This window comes from Dasypus novemcinctus, chromosome 2, assembly GCF_030445035.2.
Source record: "Dasypus novemcinctus isolate mDasNov1 chromosome 2, mDasNov1.1.hap2, whole genome shotgun sequence".
Taxonomy (NCBI): domain Eukaryota; kingdom Metazoa; phylum Chordata; class Mammalia; order Cingulata; family Dasypodidae; genus Dasypus; species Dasypus novemcinctus.
In genome coordinates this window covers 142,542,685-142,560,095 of record NC_080674.1, presented here as the reverse complement: position 1 = coordinate 142,560,095, position 17,411 = coordinate 142,542,685, and the positions used below count along the sequence as shown (strand labels likewise).

The following is a 17,411-nucleotide window of genomic DNA, read 5'->3' as shown; positions in this document are numbered from 1 at the left end:
CTTCAAAGGACTCTTTGCTTATAGAAAAGGGTCTGTGAAGGCCCCGGGGATTCATCAGGGGCTCCCAGAGCTGACTCCGGGGTGCCCCAGGACCTGCCGCGGGCTCTCATGCTGAGCTCGTGGGCCCGTGGCTGAGGGCTAGGCACAACCCGGAGTCAGCACCGAACTCACAGCAATCCTGCAGACGGAACGCTCAGCGACCCCCACTGAGCCGCTGAGAACACTGAGGCTCGCCCTGCTTTGCAGGAAAACCCGGATTCAAACCCCATCTGACTCCAGGTGCCTTGGATGCTGAGGAGAACATGGGCCAGGTAGGGCCACACAGGACATCTCAGGTCCCAGGCTGGATCCCACTCACGCCCATGGTGAGCCAGGAGCAGGGGGCTGCGCAGCTTGAAATCAGCACAAGCGACATGGGCCGCACACCGACCGCACAGCCCTGCCTGAAAACACGTTCCTGTCACTCCCCAGGGTCATCAGCCCACGGACCTCCAGGACAAACGGTGGTCACTTCGAAGTCACCAGCTGCTGTATCCAGGCTTCCCGGGCTGAGGGGGAGCAGCCCCACAACACCAAGGAAATATAAATATTTTATGGGCAGCTCCCTCCCAGCCTCCAATCATGTTTTCAATTGTCATGAAACAATTCAGAATTTCCAACTCAGGACTAATGGGCTGCCATCAGCCAGTCAGCCAGCGCAGGCAGAGGTAATTATTTTAAAAGCTTCCGATCAGGTTGCTCACCGCTCCAACTCCCCAAATCGTCTGTCTGCAATCATGGCTGTGCCCCTTCAAGTCCCAGCTACCCTGTCTCTCCACACAGCAAGCAGACATCCTGGGGTGGGGGGCAGGGAGGGAAGCTGAGGCACTGACTGCAAGAGCCTATGAGGATGGGAGAGATAAACTAACTCTATAGATGGGTAAACTGAGGCCCTCCAAAGGGGCAGCTCCAGAAAGGCAGGAGCCATCACTTCTTTCACCTTTGTATTTCCCATAGCAAGCTGTGGCCTCCTGTACTCATGGTAGAAAGGTGGGCAGACAGACAAACAGACGATGGGTGAGTGGTTGAATACATGATGTTGTAATGACTTGCTCCCATCCCAGCTCCCCAAATCCATCCTCCAACTCTCTCCAGCCAGAATAATCTTTCTAAACTATGTGCCTGACCAGACTCTCTCAGTTTAAACCCTCCACCTACTCTTCTTTGCCTTCAGCATAGCATCCCACCTTCCTAACATGCAGGATGAAGCCCTGAATATCTGGCCCCACTTAATTCTCCAGCCTCCTCCGCCCCCATTCTTTGACTTCCCACTTCTTGCAATGCTATTCCATAGCTACACTGCCTTTCTTTTATATTCTCAAGTGTACCACCGTTTCTTTTACCTCAGAATCTTGCACATTCTGTTTTCTGGGGGGGGGGGGGGGGGGGGAGGGAGGGGAGATAAGGACCATTGATGAGGGCTAGAAATAATGTTCCAGGCAACTCCTTGGTATTTCACTCAAGTCCCTGCTACACCCGGCTGCAGTTTTCCTCTCCAGCATTGTGCTCCAAATATGGTAATGGGTTTGTGTGTCTACCTCCTCAGCTTAACCCACGTGAGCAGAAGCCAACCATCTCTGTGTCTCTGCCACCATAGGCACAGAACATGCACTCTCTAAACCTTTCCTGACCTGAGAGAGGCCAGTCCAGGAGGGTCCCAGGCCAGGGCTCTTTCCACTCTTCCAGGAAGGTGCTGAAACGTCTGCCAAAAAAAAAAAAAAAATTTTTTTTAAACAATACCTGAGATGCCCAAATGGTTTCACTTTTTACTTTGACTGCCAGGAAGCTCAGAGTACAATATAATCAATGCTCAAGCACATTGACATCTTACCTCATCCAGGGGGTCATCTCTACTTTCAGAGCCTCCAACTCCCTCCTACTTAGCAGGGGTTCTCAACCTTTTTTGTTCCACAGACCTCTTTGCAACTCAGGTGAAAACCACAGACCCCTTACTAAGTCCACACTATACTGTGTATTATTTAATAAATATGTCACACCCGCACCAACACATCCCCACAAGAATAATGTTTTTTTGAATTTTCAATTCAAGCTCACGGACCCCTTGTCTGTGGACCCCTGGTTAAGAACCCCAGTTCTCAAGGATGAACAAGGGGGTACAAATAAATACCCTCCATTGCTCTGTGGGTCCGCCCCTATATCTGCATCCACACTGAGCCTCCCCTCAGGATTTCTGGTAGCCCTCCCACCTCCCCCCGCAAATGAGTGTGGGAACAATCCTGATGGACTTCAGACAGCCCCACCAGAGCCAAAGCTTCCCCATCATGTTGGGGTGGATCCCACACCCACGCCTCAGCAGTGCCCTGAGAACCTGCCCAGGGCCAGCCCAGCCCAGCTCAGAAAACTTGCTCCAAGACAGCAGTAAGGATTCTTGGGGGAATACGGTAATGACTCCTTGTGAGAGGTAGAAATGCCCCAGCCCTTCTAGGGTGGAGCCTGTGACCCTGGGCTGGCCAACCCCAGCCCTGAGCCGCTCTTCCTCAGCAAGTGATGGGTTCAGGACTGGGCGTGTAAGCCGCAGCTAACCAATCAGCATAACCAAATCCTCTTGCCCACACCGTCCAGGGTTCTCTCATGAGCAAGAGAGGCTCAGCCCTTCTCTTAAGGAGCTTACACTGGTAGGAGCAACAGGTTTTAATAAATCATTACGCAAATATTTGTTTCAACACTATTGCAATAAGAGCTATGAAGTAAAAGGGCACTCCCCCTACATTTTCTGGGTATTAAAATAAGAAACACTGATCAAAGATTTAGTATGGGGAAACAGACTTGGCCCAATGGATAGGGCGTCCACCTACCCCATGGGAGGTCCGCGGTTCAAACCCCGGGCTTCCTTGACCCGTGGGGAGTTGGCCCATGCGCAGTGCTGATGCGCGCAAGGAGTGCCCTGCCATGCAGAGGTGTCCCCCACGTAGGGGAGCCCCACACGCAAGGAGTGCACCCCGTAAGGAGAGCCACCCAGCGCGAAAGAAAGTGCAGCCTGCCCAGGAATGGCGCCGCACACACGGAGAGCTGACACAAGATGATGCAACAAAAAGAAACACAGATTCCTGGTGCTGCTGATAAGGATAGAAGCAGTCACAAAAGAACATATGGCAAAAGGACACAGAGAGCAGACAACTGTGGGGGGAATAAATAAATAAACAGATTCAGTATGGTTTTCTGCATAACTGAGGCTGAAGATATTCAGCCATTATGCTATTCAGTGTGAACCCACAAGACAAATTCATCTCAGAATTCTGTCGTAGGGAGAGAAAATCTGATTAGAAGACGGTCAGTTCGGAAGGAGAGACAAAGCCAATCCCACTGCCCTGTTTCTGTTTTTTGTGGGGTTTTTTTCTTTGCTTAAGTACTGAGAAGTAACATTAAAAAAAATAAAGACAAAATTTTTAAAATTAAAAAAATAAAGTGAGGGGAGCAGATGTAACTCAGTGGTTGAGCACCTGCTTCCCATGTAGCAGGTGGGAGGTCCTGGGTTCAATCCCCAGTATCACCTGAAAAAAAAAAAAGCTAAAGTGATATGATACTCAGGTACAAGGACTCCATTACTTCTGCTCTTGGTGGATCCAGCCTCACCCTTCCTCTCTCTAATTTCTTATCCCTCTACCTTTACAGCATAAATACACATGCCCTAAGAAGTCAAAACCTAAAATGAAATTGTGAAAAATTATTTTTGGAAGAAGGGAAAATAAAATCAGAGTGTTTGACCGACCCAGTTTATCAAGATTTCCAGCCTATCAGGCCCTGCTGCCCCGCCCCACCCACCCACCAGACCTCAGCAGCCTACTCAGCTTTCCTGGGCCAGGGTCCCAGGCTCTTTAGAGTTGAGCAGGCTGTGGAAGGCAGCTCTACTAAATCAGAGAAGGGGTCTGCTCCTGCCTGATTCAGCCAAGGTGACCACCCTGGGGAAAGAAGGTAACCAAAACAAAAGCAAACTATTTTAAATAGCAAGGCAACCGAACAGGTGTTGCCATCAGCAGCCAGTCCAGCAGCCACAGAACACAGTGTAAGATTCCTCGCCTGCACTGTCTCATAGATTCATTCCTCATCTGCTCTGTGAGGTGGGCACTCCTGTTCTCCCATTTCACAGACAGAGAACGGGAGAGGTTAGGTGACATGCCCAAGGTCACACAGCTAGAAGAGACACAGACAAGATTCCAACCCAGGGCCAAAATGCTCCAGCGTTCTCAGCACCACAGGCCCTGCCTGGGACAAGGAGCTGGGAGAGAATGACCACCACCACCATCCCAATCACCCGCTGGGGGGGGGGGGGGAACACCGAGGAAGTCACTGGTGCACAGGAGTCTGAGGCTGCAGTGTCCCGCGGCAGATGCCAGAGTGCAAGCCACCCCGGTCAGGCGCCTGTGCCACGAGCTCCACAGTAAAGTCGAGCGATTGCATTTATACCAAAGATGCAGGGGCGCTGGAGGCTGGGAGGAGGCTGCTGGAGACAAGGTTGGAAGCGTCTTGGTTTAACAGCCCGACCCGCCACCAGGCCTTTTTCAGACACGCACAAAAGACAATGGAAGTCGAGAGGAGAGGCGGGGGCTGAATTCCCGGCAGCGCGCAAGGTCCAAGTCCGCAGATAGCGTTTCCGATGCCCCCCCCTCCCCCTGCCGCCTGTAGGTGGGTCTGAAAGAGCGTGTGGTCTGGGGACTTCTCTTAACCCTTATAACCCGGTGTGCACCAAGCCGCACACTCCACGGGAAAGGGGTTCCTGTTGTAGCGGGTGGTGGGGCGGGGAGGCCGTGGAATCTCCAAAACCGCGGAACAGGGTACAGGGGTCACCCCACAGGCAGCCTTGGGGAGCTCGGATCCCTCTGGCTTCTGGCTTTGGGGATAGGAACAGAGGCCCCGGGTCTCCACATTCCTGGAGGCGCGCACAAGCAGGGCGCCGGGGCGGGATCGCGGCCCGGCCTCTGCGGCGGCAGCTGTGGGGGTTAATAAGCTGGGAGGCGCCGCCCGGTGATGGCACCTCATGCAACATCGATGCCCGGCTGCCGCGCGTCCATCTCCCGGCACTTCCAGCGAAGCGGCTGTCCGGTAACCTCGTGGCCGTCGGCGGGCAGGCTCTGCTGTCCCTGTCCCAAAGGGTGGGCCCTAGGCGGACAGGCCACAGCCCGACGCGCTGTCTCGTCCCAGGGCCCCAGCAGCCGAAGGCTCAGGCTGAGCGCTCAGGAAGCAGGCTTGGGGTTAGGCCAATTGTCCCCCCTTCCCCCCGTCCCCCGCCACCCCAGGCTTTAAGCAGGATGTTATCTAGTCACCCGGCAAACCTGAGGAACCCGGACGCCTGAGGGTGTGTGAGGAGCAGGTCCCCGTTCCCCTCAGCCCTGCCCATCTAGCTCCCGATGGCTGCCAGTCGGGATCGGCCCGAAAGGCCACATGCATGGCCTCCCTGTGCCTGGACCGAGAGTGGGGCGGCCGCTTGAAGGCGTGCTGGGCCAGGGGTCGCCGAAGTGTCTCTCCTCATGGGCTCGGTCTCCCCTTTTCTCACCAGCCCAGCCCCTGAGGAGGGAGAAGGGGAGAATCCCCCACGCAGAGCAGGTCAGACGGTTGCCCCTCCCCAACCATCCCCCTCCTGCCATACACAGAGAGCCCTGGGGTCTGTCCTCAAACCTTTACGGCTGCCAAGCTCTGCACGGCGGACTCTCCCTGCCAACACGCAAGCCCGGCTCCCTTCTGCACACAGGCTGAGCAGAAAGGGGAAAGGGTCGAATCTCAAAACCCCGGCTTGACCATCATCTGGCATGACCTTGGGAAATTCCGATCAGACCTGGACTAAAGCGAAGCGGGCCGGGCCCCTTACGTGCCAGGTGGGAAACTGAGCCCTGGCAGAGAACGCGCCGGGACCAAGCTGAGACCCACGGAGGCTTCGTCCGCATGCGGTGGGAACACCTTCCGCGTGCGAGGTCCCGGGGCGCGCTCCTCCGCCTCGGGCCTCTGTCGGGAGCGGTGCTCACCCCAGTCAGAGCCCCGAGGGAGGTTGGGGCCCCAAATCTAAGGGTCTGCGCGCAGCCCCCTCCCCGCCAGCCCAGGCTAACGCCTTGCTTCCCCTCCCCCCCTTCCCGCCTCCCCGGCCCGTGTCCCCGCCTTCCCCGCTGGCGACGGGCGGCGGCAGCGGCGGGAGGAGCGGGCCCAGCCGAGGCATCCGCGACCTTGCGCGCTGGGATGTAGCTAACCAGCCGGGGCCGAAGCAGCGCTCAGAGCCGGAGACGGAGACAGAGCTGGATCCCTGGCCCCAGCCCGAGCCGAAACCTGAGCCAAAGCCGGCCACGCGCGAGCCCAGAGCCGACGCCCCGCAGACACAGCGCAGTCCGGGTGGGGTAAGAGACGCTGGGTTAGGGGCGCGGGGTCTCCGCGGTAAAGGGGCGTAGAGCGGTGGTAACCGAGTTTCGCGCTATTTGCTACGCGAGTGAGTGCGTTCCAGCCGGCGGCGCGGGACACAGCGCAACGCGCACAAGGCAGGCGCCATCGAGGCAGGCGAGAAGCTCGTCCCTGCGTCCCGAGCGCGGTTACAATCGCCGTAGACGGGCGCTACCGCACCTCACCAGTGGGCCCACCCCGCGCTTTGACCCCAGGCGACCGAAGGGAGCAGTAGCCTCGGGGTCCTGGCCCCTTGAAGGGCGCAACCCTAAGCGCTGCTCCAGCCCCTTGCAGGGGTCCTCGGGAAAAGGGGGCTCGAGAGAGGGCTGCCCGCTGCGCCCTGGGATGGGCGCCCTAACAGCAGCGGAAGCTTCGGCTCCTCTGCACGGCTCCGGACTTTGGCGGTAGCTTCGCGTCAAGAGGGTATTTGTCCTAAACGAAATAACTTTGTTCGTTCGTTCGGTTTGGTAGCAAAGCCGCAGAAAAGCAGCAGACATTCGCCCGACCCCCAGCTCCCTTCGCCACCGACCCCGAAGTCCTGCTGCAGCGCTCAGAGGCGCCCGGGGCCCAGGACGGCCTGGCCCGCGCCCAGAGCTGCCCTCACCCGTACGGGTCGGGCTTTTCCTTCACCTAAGAGAAACCCCAAATGCTCTTCCACAAAGTCCAATAAAGACATTCCCGTGGTTTCTCCCGGGTCTGGTGGTTGACGCAGGGTTCCCGAACACACACTCTCTTCTCTAGAGCCGGGTCTCGGAATTCTGACAGGGACGGGCCAGGAAAGTTGGAGTCGATTTTGCCGTGGTAGGTAATTCGAGGGCCCCAAGAGTTGAATCGCAGAAATGGGAACCTAGGCTGGAATCCTGGTTCCAGGGTTTTCCGATTTAGGAATTCCCTGAATCTAAAAATACTTTGAGTCCACTTTAATGAAAAAACCAGGGCCCGGGTATTCTCAGGTCTCAGATCTTGGCCTCTGATTGCCGCGAATCAAAGCAGGAAAACCCGGGTTGCTGTCCACTTGGCCCAGGATGCAGGTCTAGGGTATTGGTCAGATCTAGGGCAATGACAAAGACTCCTGGCTGCAGGAGCAGCAAAGAAAGGGGACTTGCTGCCCCCCTGCCCTTCTCCAGGCTGCCCTTGCCTCTGGGCAAGCCCTGAGTTGGGCTGGGTATGGAAAGCAGGCTGCCTGGACTCTAGGATGTAAAGGCACATTTGTTGACCTCTGAGCCAGGCTGAATGCCTTTTTCCCAGGAAAGCAGCTGTTGGGTAGAGGACCTGTGATGCAACAAAAGCTCACCCCCTGCGCCCCGTTTAGGTGAGTGGCCACAGCCCCTTTCCTGGCCCGCTCTCGCTTTCAGCTCCGCCACTTTCAGGAACCAGTGTCTGGTGGGCTCCAGTGAACAATGGGCCAGGAAAAGTGACGGGCCTTACCACCACTGACCCAGCCTGCAACCCAGAAACCAGTTCCATACTCCCATCACCACCCCACTGGCTGCCAGGCTCCCCTGAATACATCCTAGCTCTCCCCACCTGGACAGGCTGGGGAACCCAGATTGGCAGGAAGCCTCAGCCCCTTAAAGGATCCGGTGAGATTATTTCCAGACCCTACCTGAGCACCCTCTCTTGGCCTCTCCCCAGTAATTGCTTGTGTTCAAAGAAACCAGAGCTTTTATTGGGGAGGGGGTGTTAGGTCAGGCAGAAGGAGGTAGGTGGTCCCCGCTATACTCCCAAAACTGGGTTTTCTAGTTTGAACTTCTCCACAGCCTAAGAGGCTTAGAGCTGGAATGTCCCAGAGAGTCGTGAGTGGCCCCAGGGGCAGGCTATGGCACATTCCTTCCCTTTTCCTAAAATCTCTTGATTGTGAGGGCAAGGATTAGGGTACGGTACCCCATGGGTAGGTGGGAGGATGCCCCCATGAGGGCCCTCCAAGCACCGTTCTCAAATTAGATTACTGTACCCCTCTTGGGCACAGTCTGTTTTGAGGGAGCCCAGACTCAGAAAGGGTCCCCTTAGTAACTATTTCAGTCTCCATGACAACCCGGCCTCCTCTGCTCAGCCCAGCCAGAACCCTAAGACCCCAAATTTCCCGAAAGTCACAGAATCATTGCCGGCTCTGTGTGTCCTGAAAGGAATGGGGACTAGGGCACATGGTTCCAGTTCAATAAGCCCTCTTCCTTCCTCATATCCCATCCTCAAGTGACCTGAAGGCTGGAACAGCAGGCAGGGATGGCTGGACATGGGAACTGAGACAAAGTGCAGGTCAAGCCTTGTCCAAGGTCATCTAGGGGAAACTGAACCTCTGCTCTTACTCCTGAACACTGCCCTGTGTGTTTGTGTGTGACATATGTGTTTGTGCAAGATGCCCCCACCCTGATTGGGATAGTGGCCAGACAGAGTGTGGCTGAGAAAGAGCGAGAGACAGCACTGAATACCCAGTCCCTTCTCGAGCCAATGCCCAGGTTCTGGCCACAGGCCCCCTCTCTCGATCAATTACTCCCTCGCCTCTGCTAATTCAGCACAGCCCAAGGTCAGCAAAACAGACTCCCCTGGCCATTCCCCAATAGCTTTAGCTGCTTTCTGGGGCTGAGGACACTAAGCTTCACCCACAAGGGTGTGAGGGCCTTTCCATTCACACAGCAGGCATCAAGATTTCCAAATAAAGGGACCGTTGTGCCTGCCTGGAGCACTGCCAGAGGCCTGGATCCAGATGGGCACACAGCAGGTGCTCAATAACTGCATTAAATGCATAAACGGTGAGGACTGTGTAGCTGGAGCTGCAGGCACAGAACAATACCCATCCCCCACCCATGGAGGGTCTATGACTCTTCTGGTGACACCCTAGCTCTGGATGCCCACCCAGAGGGGCACTGTGCTTCCTACTTTGGTCCAGCAATTGGCAGGCTGAGAACACACCCTCTACCCACTAGCAGCCAAACAGCATGGGTGCCTTGGGACCCAGAAGCCTGGCTGTGTGTGCACATTGTGCCTGGAAGCCTGTACTCAGCACTCCCATGCCTGGATGCCCTGAGAATGTGTGCTGGGTGCGCACAGCACACCTGCGTGAATAGGCAGTCTATGTGTGCATGCGCCCGCACCCACTCTCTATCCAGACAGGCTGGGTGGCACACTGTGGGGGGAAGCAGCTACACAGAGGATGGTGTGTGAAGGGGCACTTCCTGGCATGCTGCACCACCTGGCTACCTCCTTGAGCACTGCTGCAGGAGACTCAGCCAAGAAATGTGGTAAAAGGTGGGCTGAGAGCAAATGCTGGGCAACTATACTTCCCATGTCCCCCCGTCCCCAGAGCCAAAACTCATTTCCTCTCAGGGGTCCCTGAACTTAGAGAAATTTCCCTTTGGGAGGCAAGGGCAAGGGTCGCTGAGCCTCCCCAACCCAAATTTGGGAAGCATCCTCTCTAGCCTCAGCCTCAGAGTGAGAGTGGGCCAGGCCCTAAGGAGCTGTGCCCTCTCCCCATGGCCCAGAGCTGGCGGCCTTGGGCTGAGGATGAGGGAGTGGGAGGCAGGCCTGGTTCCACCCTGCACCCGGCCCTGCCCAGCAATCCTCACAGAGGAGCTCAGCCTGGGGCCTGGGTGTCTCCCTCCAATGGAGGGCAGTGCCTGCAGAGCGTCCCAGACACTGACAGCCTGCACATTCTGTCCCAAGCAGAGACCCCCAGGAACAGATGAGGATGTACTGGGCCAAGCAGTGAGGGTGCTGGGCCTAGAGAGTAGGGAAATGCTTCTCCCCCAGGCTACCTCCCCCAGTTCCTCCCTTAGGTTACAAGCTGCAGAAGCTGGTGGAGCTGAGCAGGTGAGGGAGAGGGGGCAGCCTGGGGGTCCGGCTGTGCCCAGGAGCAGGTCAGGGCCATGCCCTATGGCCCCAGCTGTTGCCTGTTTGTTCAAGACGCTGAAGTCTCAGGGCCAGTTAACAATTATTGAGCAAAATCCCTCGACAAACTTCACTGAAGCAGGAGGACTCAGGGAGGGGCTCACCAGTGGGGGTGGGGAGGGTAACGTCTTTGCTGGTGCCCAGCAAGGGCCAAGTGGTGCACGAGCTTAGCTCCAACTGTGTGGGGGAGAAGCTGGGAAGACTGGAGGCCTCGGCTGCCAGCCTGGGTTGGGAGACGGAAGTCGCCTGCCTTGCCAAGCCTGTGCCTGCAGCTCTAGGAGCCCAGAGCATGGGCCCCAAGCTGGGGCAACGCTGCCAAGGCCCGGGCCTGGCCGGTGTGGGGAGGCCGTTGAAGGTGCAAAGCAAGGAAAGAGGCAGGCTCTGCAGAAGAGGCTGGCGGGCCTGGCGGGGCTCCTGGGGTCTCCCGCTGCACTCGCCAGCGGCCCGGAGCCAAGAGAAACGTTTCGTCTGATTAGAAGCCATCATTTCTATCCCAATCCCGGAAAATTGACTGCGGTGCATTGGGGGAGGCCCGAGAAGCAGCCTTGGGGGAGAGGGTCCAGGCTAATTAGGAGGCAGCATCCGGGAGCCCATTAGAGAGCGGGCTGCTGTCACTCAGCCGGACTCAGGTCCCGGGAGAAGAGGCAGGGGGAGGAGGGGCCGGCGGCCCCTCGACGAGGACACCGCTGGGAGCTGCTGGAGTGGGCCCCGGGCTCTGCCCTCGCTCTGGCGCTGGCTCGGAGTCGCCCGTTCGGTGCGATCCTGCTCGGCGAACATTCACTAATCCTGGGACTGTTCTGGCCGGGGGTTGGGTACTTCCAGGCGGCCCAGACAGTTGATTCTTCCCGAAACAAGCCATTTGGGGCTTGAGGTGGGCTCGAGCCACGCGGGACTTGCAGGCCAGATGCGTTTCTTTTGTGCGGCGGAGGGAGAACTTGGTGTGTCACCGGGGAAGGAGGGAGAGGCGCGGCGAGGCCGCAGGGGGCGGGGAGGCGGCGGGAAGGTGCCTGCAGAGGGGGAGGGCGCGGGCGAGGCAGGGAGGGAGGGCAGCAGAGAGGGCGCAGCGGCGCGGGCGGCTCGGGGCTGGATTCCGCCCGCGCTCCTTCTCTCGCTCGCTCCCTCCCTCTCCAGCCCCCTCCCACCCAGGCCCACCCCACCCACCACCTCTGGCGCAGGGACTGCTGGAACCTGGCGGTGCGCTCTGTCGCTTTAAGACTGACTCTGCCGGCGCCGTCCGGAGCCTTAGAAACCGGCCCCGGATCGGGAGCTAGAGCCGGGGCCGGGCGGGTAGCTTAGACCGAGCTGGGCGCGCGCTGCGCGGAGCGCGGAGCCGGGCGCTCCGGCGCGAGAAACTGCCGCCACCGCCCGCCTGGCCCCGCGGTCCATGGGGCCGGCGCGACGTCGCTGCCGACGCGGGCAGCCCCCGGGAGCCGCCGCTTAGGCGCTGAGCTCTTGTCCCCGCAGGTCGCAGCCAGGGCGGCGGGGCGCGCCCAGCCCCGGCCCCTGGTGCGCCCGCCGCGGTCCCCGCCTCCATGGACGCCTTCAAAGGGGGCATGAGCCTGGAGCGGCTGCCGGAGGGGCTTCGGCCACCACCTCCGCCGCCGCACGACTTGGGGCCTGCCTTCCACCTGGCTCGTGCCGCCGATCCCCGCGAGACGCTGGAGAACTCCGCCAGCGAGTCGTCCGACACGGAGCTGCCAGGTAAGAGCGGCTCCTTTTTCCGCGTGTGCGGAGCCTCCCCGGGCGCAGGGCACGAGGAACTGGGAGCCAGGCCTGACGCCCGTACCGCGCAGTCAGGCCCCCTGGTGCCCCAAGACTTTTTGCTTTCCTGTTCTCGACCTGACGATGAACGCGGAAATTTACACCACCCCCCAAACACACATATGAAGGCATTTCCTCTGTGTCCTCAAACGCCAAGAGACAGGCAGATGCACGGACCTACGAGTGGGGAGCACGACTGACAGCCCCTCTAATTCAGGCACAAACAGTTTTTTGGTTGTTTTTTTTTTTTAAGTTGGGTTTGCACAACTGGGAGTTGCATCGTCGCTCATGCAGTGGGGTCAATGCAGATCTAGAAGGGAAATGAGATAGTGGACAAGAGAAAGTGTCCTGAGAGCGGAGAGGCGGCCAAACACCCACATAGGCCGTGGGCGGTCGACCGATCGAGAGCGCGAGACCGGAGAGAAAGGAGGGCGCGGGAAACATCAGAAAAGCAAACTGGGGGCGGGAGCGGGGGGCGGAAATTTCCAATAAAAGGAAGACATAGAAGCAGCCAGAGTGAGTGGGCCCAGGGGCCCGCTGGGCTCCTGGCAGGGCCGGCAGGAACCCTAACCGAGGGATCCCGGCTCCACGTGCGCCGCCAGACCCCTGAGCCGTCAGGCCGCCTAGCCAGGCCTCCGACTCGGCTCAGGCATGTCTCCCTGAGTGCTGCCTATACGTCCGAGATCGAATTTTTCCCCAGCTGCGAGGGGACTCGGCGGGTGTGCGTCGCGGACACTGGTCCCTGGCGGGTCCAGGCTGCCTGGGTACTCGGCTGCCCGGTCTCTGAACGACTACCGCGCTCGCCGACCTAACTGCCGCGGAGCTGCTAGATCCCCGGGCCGTGGGCGCCTTTTCCTGCGTTCATTTCTTAATCCACCGCTGAGTGTTTCTCTCCACGTTTTAAATCTCTATTTGTTTCTGTTTTGCATCCCTAAGTGACTTTCACTGAGTAGTTATGTTTGCTTGGTTAAAAAACAACGCTGGCCTGTGCTTTTGCTTTAAAAGTTTTAAGGGTGGTTTTTGGTTTGTTTTTATTTTTAAAATTATATAGTTATAGATTGGTTTTTAAAACCAAATCTATGAGAGTTAATTGGCAATTTTAACTGGGTTTTTTTTTATCAAAAAGATTTAACATTATAAGTATTTCTCTGAAATTTAAAATATCTATTTGCTTTATTCGGGACATTTTTAAAAGTCTATCCAAAATGGCGTATTTCTCTGAGATTTTCTCAAAATCAATTTACAGCGGTGTTATTTTGGATATTTAAATTATCTAACTATAATGTATTTCTCTAGAATTTAAAAATTATTTTCACAAGGGAACTATTGGGAGGGGTTAAAAGTGTATCTACAACAGTACATTGATTTTTTTTTTAATCCCAGAGAAATAAATGTCTGTGTTCTACCTGGAATTTATAAACGGACAGCACTGTATTTAGGTAGGGGTATGTTTGCTCGGAGACTTCGGAGTTGTTAACCTCCATTTACTCTGTGTTCCTACCTACCTATTTTGAGCACTTGTGACCCTTTCTGTCTTTTTAGGCATAGAGCAATGAGCGTTTCTGAGCTTCCATATTTTGTTTTTAAATTATTTTCCTTTATGTTTCAACATTGCTATAACTGTATGTGTTTTGTGTCCTTTCAATGAGAGACAGCCAGCTTAACAGGGTCACCTAGACAGTCTATCTGGGCTGCAGTTGGAGGGTGTTTCTAAGCCTTGGGACTGGAGGCTAAAGCTAAGGCCGAGAACCCCTTTGTGTCCTGCCTGCCCAGTAGGGCTCCCGGCCTGACCCTGGGGTGAAGAATGTGGACGGCTGCAGGCCACTACTTGGCTCTTGTTCCACTGACTCCACTGGCTGGAAAGAGCTGAACCTGCCTAGTACCTAGTTCAGAAAGGCAGATATCCCTTAAATTTGCTCACAAGAGGCAGCAAAAAAAAAAAAAAAAGCCCACGTTTACTGGTTACAGCCGCCGCAGCCCCAGAGCCTGAGCCTGAGCGCAAGCCGTGGGAGCAGGCCCTGCCCAGCCAGGAACCCAGGCCGCGGCTCCCGCTCCTGGACTCTTCTGGGCATGCCAGACCAGAGGTGCCAACTGACGTGACGATCAGGGGTCGGAGGCTGGGGGGGGGCGGGGGCGCTCCTTCCAATTCCAGGGCCCCTGGCGGGAGGGAGATGCGCCAGCGCTGAAGGCGGGTGCTTCGGTGGAGCCGGGACGGGGTGCAAAAGGGCGTACGCCCGAGTTGACCGGCGCCCCGTCCTGCCTGCCGCAGACAAGGAGCGCGGCGGGGAACCCAAAGGGACTGAGGACAGCGGTGCCGGCGGCGCGAGCTGCGGCGGCGCGGAGGACCCCACCAAAAAGAAGAAGCAGCGGCGGCAACGCACGCACTTCACAAGCCAGCAGTTGCAGGAGCTGGAGGCCACGTTCCAGAGGAACCGCTACCCCGACATGAGCATGCGAGAGGAGATCGCTGTGTGGACCAACCTCACCGAGCCGCGTGTGCGGGTGAGCGCTGTGCGCCTCTGTCGTAGCCCTGGAAAGCCTAGACCCGAGCGCTCAGACTTTCACCCTCCTATACCCCGCAGCTCAGACCTGCGCCTTCCCTCCAGCGGAGTTAGAGACCCCACCCTAGGTTCCGGCTCACCCAGCAGCTGCTAAGTCTCCCAGCCTCTAATGCCCCTCCGACGGCCCCCCCACCCACCCCACTCCTCTGAGCCACGTCCCACCTGACCCTCGGGCTCCACCACAACCCCAGCCTAAAGACTAGTGACCCTAGAGGGCTCTCCCATGCCCTGTAGGGCCCAGGGCCCATTCCAATGTTACTGGGATACTCTGGACCAGAACTCTGGGCAGATGATTTCCAGCCACTGAGGACCTCCGGATGGTGCCTCCTGGGAAAACAAAAGGAAAAGGCAGAGGCCTGAAGGTTGCCTGGGTTTGGAGAAACTTCCTAGGACAGTGGTCCCATCCCCCACCCAGCCCATCCAAAATCTCAGGATTTACCCCACCTGTCTCTCCCTTTGGTCATTCAGCCAGTCCTAACTAGATCCTTTTGCCTAATGCCGCTTCCTGTAGATGAGGTCAAATGATGGGAACTCCTGCATACTGGCCCTGGGGCCGAGTACCTTTTGCAATCGATGTAAGGTCTCAGACCCAAGACTAGACTGCTCCCTTCCTCTCCTCATCCTTTGGTTTCCAAAAAAAGCAAGGTTTTCCCACCAGGGCAGCAAGAGAATAATTTCTTCCTTGGGTGCACAAACCTTAAATCATATATTGGGAGCTCCTGCCCAGCCAGACCAAAGTTCCACCTGGACTGCACTTGCACTCCCTGCCGTAACTCCAACCCTCACCCCAACCCAGTCAGGTTGGCCCTGGTGGCGGGATGCTGGGTGAAGAGACACCACTCACTAATCCTGAGCTCACTAATCCTGCCTGGGTTCGTGGTGGTAGGGCGGTGTGGGAACAGAATCAGGCAATGTCAATTCTGAGGACTGAGGACCAGTAGAAGCTATGATGCAAGAATCCAGCAAACTAGCTTGGAAAACTCAGCGGAGGGCTGGTGGAGGGTCGGGAGGGCAGAGGGGTGGATGGGAGGAGGATAGGTAGCGATTGGTGAGGACTAGGAGTTGGGAAGGAAGAGGTACCTACCAAAGTTTGCAGAGACAGTAGAGGGAGAAATTAGAGAGAAGCTAGGAAGATGCAAAAGGAAATTAAAAATTTCGTATACATTTAGGCGACAGGAAAAAAAAATTGTTTAAGGGAGAAGAAAAGGATCGAGTATTTGGGAAAAGAAAAAAAAACTAAGAGAAACAGAAGGTCAGATTTTTTGAAAGAAGGAAATAACTAAATATTTGGGGAAGATTCGAACGGATTTTAAAAATAGGGGATAAAAAAAGAAGAAATTAGACCATTTGAGGGAGAAGAAAAAGTTTTAGATAGCAGGGTGGACCAAACGAAAATAAACATTTGGGACAAATGAAGATGCCAAATATTGCCAATAAAGAGAAAACAGACCATCTGAGGAATGAAAAATAGATTGAAGAATTGGGGGAGCAGGAGGATCGTTAAGTTTAAGGGAAGAAAATACATTTTGTATTTGAGGGAGAAGAACAGGATGAAATATTTAGGAGCTATATAGGAATCCGTTTGAGAAAGAAAGCAGAAGATAGAATGCTTGAGAGGAAGAAGGAAAACGAGTATTTTTTTAACTCAAAAGAAAGATCCGTATTAGGCGACGAGACGAGTTTAATTTGGGGAAAGCAAAGATTTGAACGAGGAAAAAAAATAGTATTTTCTGGGGAAAAGAAAAGAACCATTATGGAAAGAAGGCAGAGACAAAAATATCGGCCGAAAAAAAGAAACAATACTGGGGAGAAGGAAGCCGACAGAGGGCTCGGGGTAGCGGGGGTGGGTATTGGGGGTTCCTTCCCGCCCCCGGCAGCCCTGACCCTTCTCCCGCCCCATCCCCTCAGGTCTGGTTCAAAAACCGGCGAGCCAAGTGGCGAAAGCGCGAGCGCAACCAGCAGCTGGACCTGTGTAAGGGAGGCTACGTGCCGCAGTTCAGCGGCTTGGTGCAGCCCTACGAGGACGTGTACGCCGCCGGCTACTCCTACAACAACTGGGCCGCCAAGAGCCTGGCGCCGGCGCCGCTCTCCACCAAGAGCTTCACCTTCTTTAACTCCATGAGCCCGCTGTCGTCGCAGTCCATGTTCTCGGCACCCAGCTCCATCTCCTCCATGACCATGCCGTCGAGCATGGGCCCGGGCGCCGTGCCCGGCATGCCCAGCTCGGGCCTCAACAACATCAATAACCTCACCGGCTCCTCGCTGAACTCGGCCATGTCGCCGGGTGCCTGCCCCTACGGCACACCCGCCTCGCCCTACAGCGTCTACCGGGACACGTGCAACTCGAGCCTGGCCAGCCTGCGGCTCAAGTCCAAGCAGCACTCGTCGTTCGGCTACGGCGGCCTGCAGGGCCCGGCGTCCGGCCTCAACGCGTGCCAGTACAACAGCTGACCGCCGCGCTCGGCCACGCGGGCCCGCGGGCGGCGCGGCGCCGGGGCGGGGGCGGGGGCGGCCGCGGAGGACGCAGGCGGCGGCTCGGCGCGCCCCAGCTCCCCGCGCCGCGGCCCGCGCGCCCCCGCAGCCCCCTGCTCCCCAGCTCCCCCAGCTCCCGGTTGGTTTTGTGTTTGCTTCTCCGGATCCCGTTCTGCCCTCCAAAAAATCAAAAAAACAAACCAAAAAAAAAAAAAAAAAACACCCACAAAACGATATCAAAAACAAAAAGGACATCGGAGAAAAGTGCCGCGAAAAAACGGATGAGTTGCAATTTCCCTTGGGATGGCGCGG

The 17,411-nt window shown here is 56.7% G+C and overlaps 1 protein-coding gene and 1 long non-coding RNA gene across 2 annotated transcripts; both read left to right on the top strand.

The window, feature by feature from the left end:
* The first annotated feature begins 5,013 nt into the window (after nt 1–5,013).
* Nucleotides 5,014–6,093, top strand: LOC139437048 (uncharacterized). Its single transcript, XR_011646619.1, has 3 exons — nt 5,014–5,100; nt 5,555–5,601; nt 5,747–6,093. It is a non-coding gene; the product is annotated as an uncharacterized lncRNA (long non-coding RNA).
* A 5,689-nt stretch (nt 6,094–11,782) lies between these two features.
* On the top strand, nt 11,783–17,086 carry PITX1 (paired like homeodomain 1). The gene is made up of 3 exons (XM_058279084.2): nt 11,783–12,006; nt 14,336–14,568; nt 16,536–17,086. Exons 1-3 carry the CDS (start codon nt 11,838–11,840, stop codon nt 17,076–17,078), a joined length of 945 nt encoding a protein of 314 aa, XP_058135067.1. The 5' UTR covers nt 11,783–11,837; the 3' UTR covers nt 17,079–17,086.
* Nucleotides 17,087–17,411: the final 325 nt, after the last annotated feature.

Excerpts from the sequence above, each read along its gene's own strand:
- PITX1 (XM_058279084.2), top strand. The coding sequence starts at position 11,838 with ATGGACGCCTTCAAAGGGGGCATGAGCCTGGAGCGGCTGCCGGAGGGG. Across the intron at positions 12,007-14,335 it reads GTCCGACACGGAGCTGCCAG|ACAAGGAGCGCGGCGGGGAA; the intron begins GTAAGAGCGGCT and ends TGCCTGCCGCAG. Across the intron at positions 14,569-16,535 it reads TCACCGAGCCGCGTGTGCGG|GTCTGGTTCAAAAACCGGCG; the intron begins GTGAGCGCTGTG and ends CCATCCCCTCAG.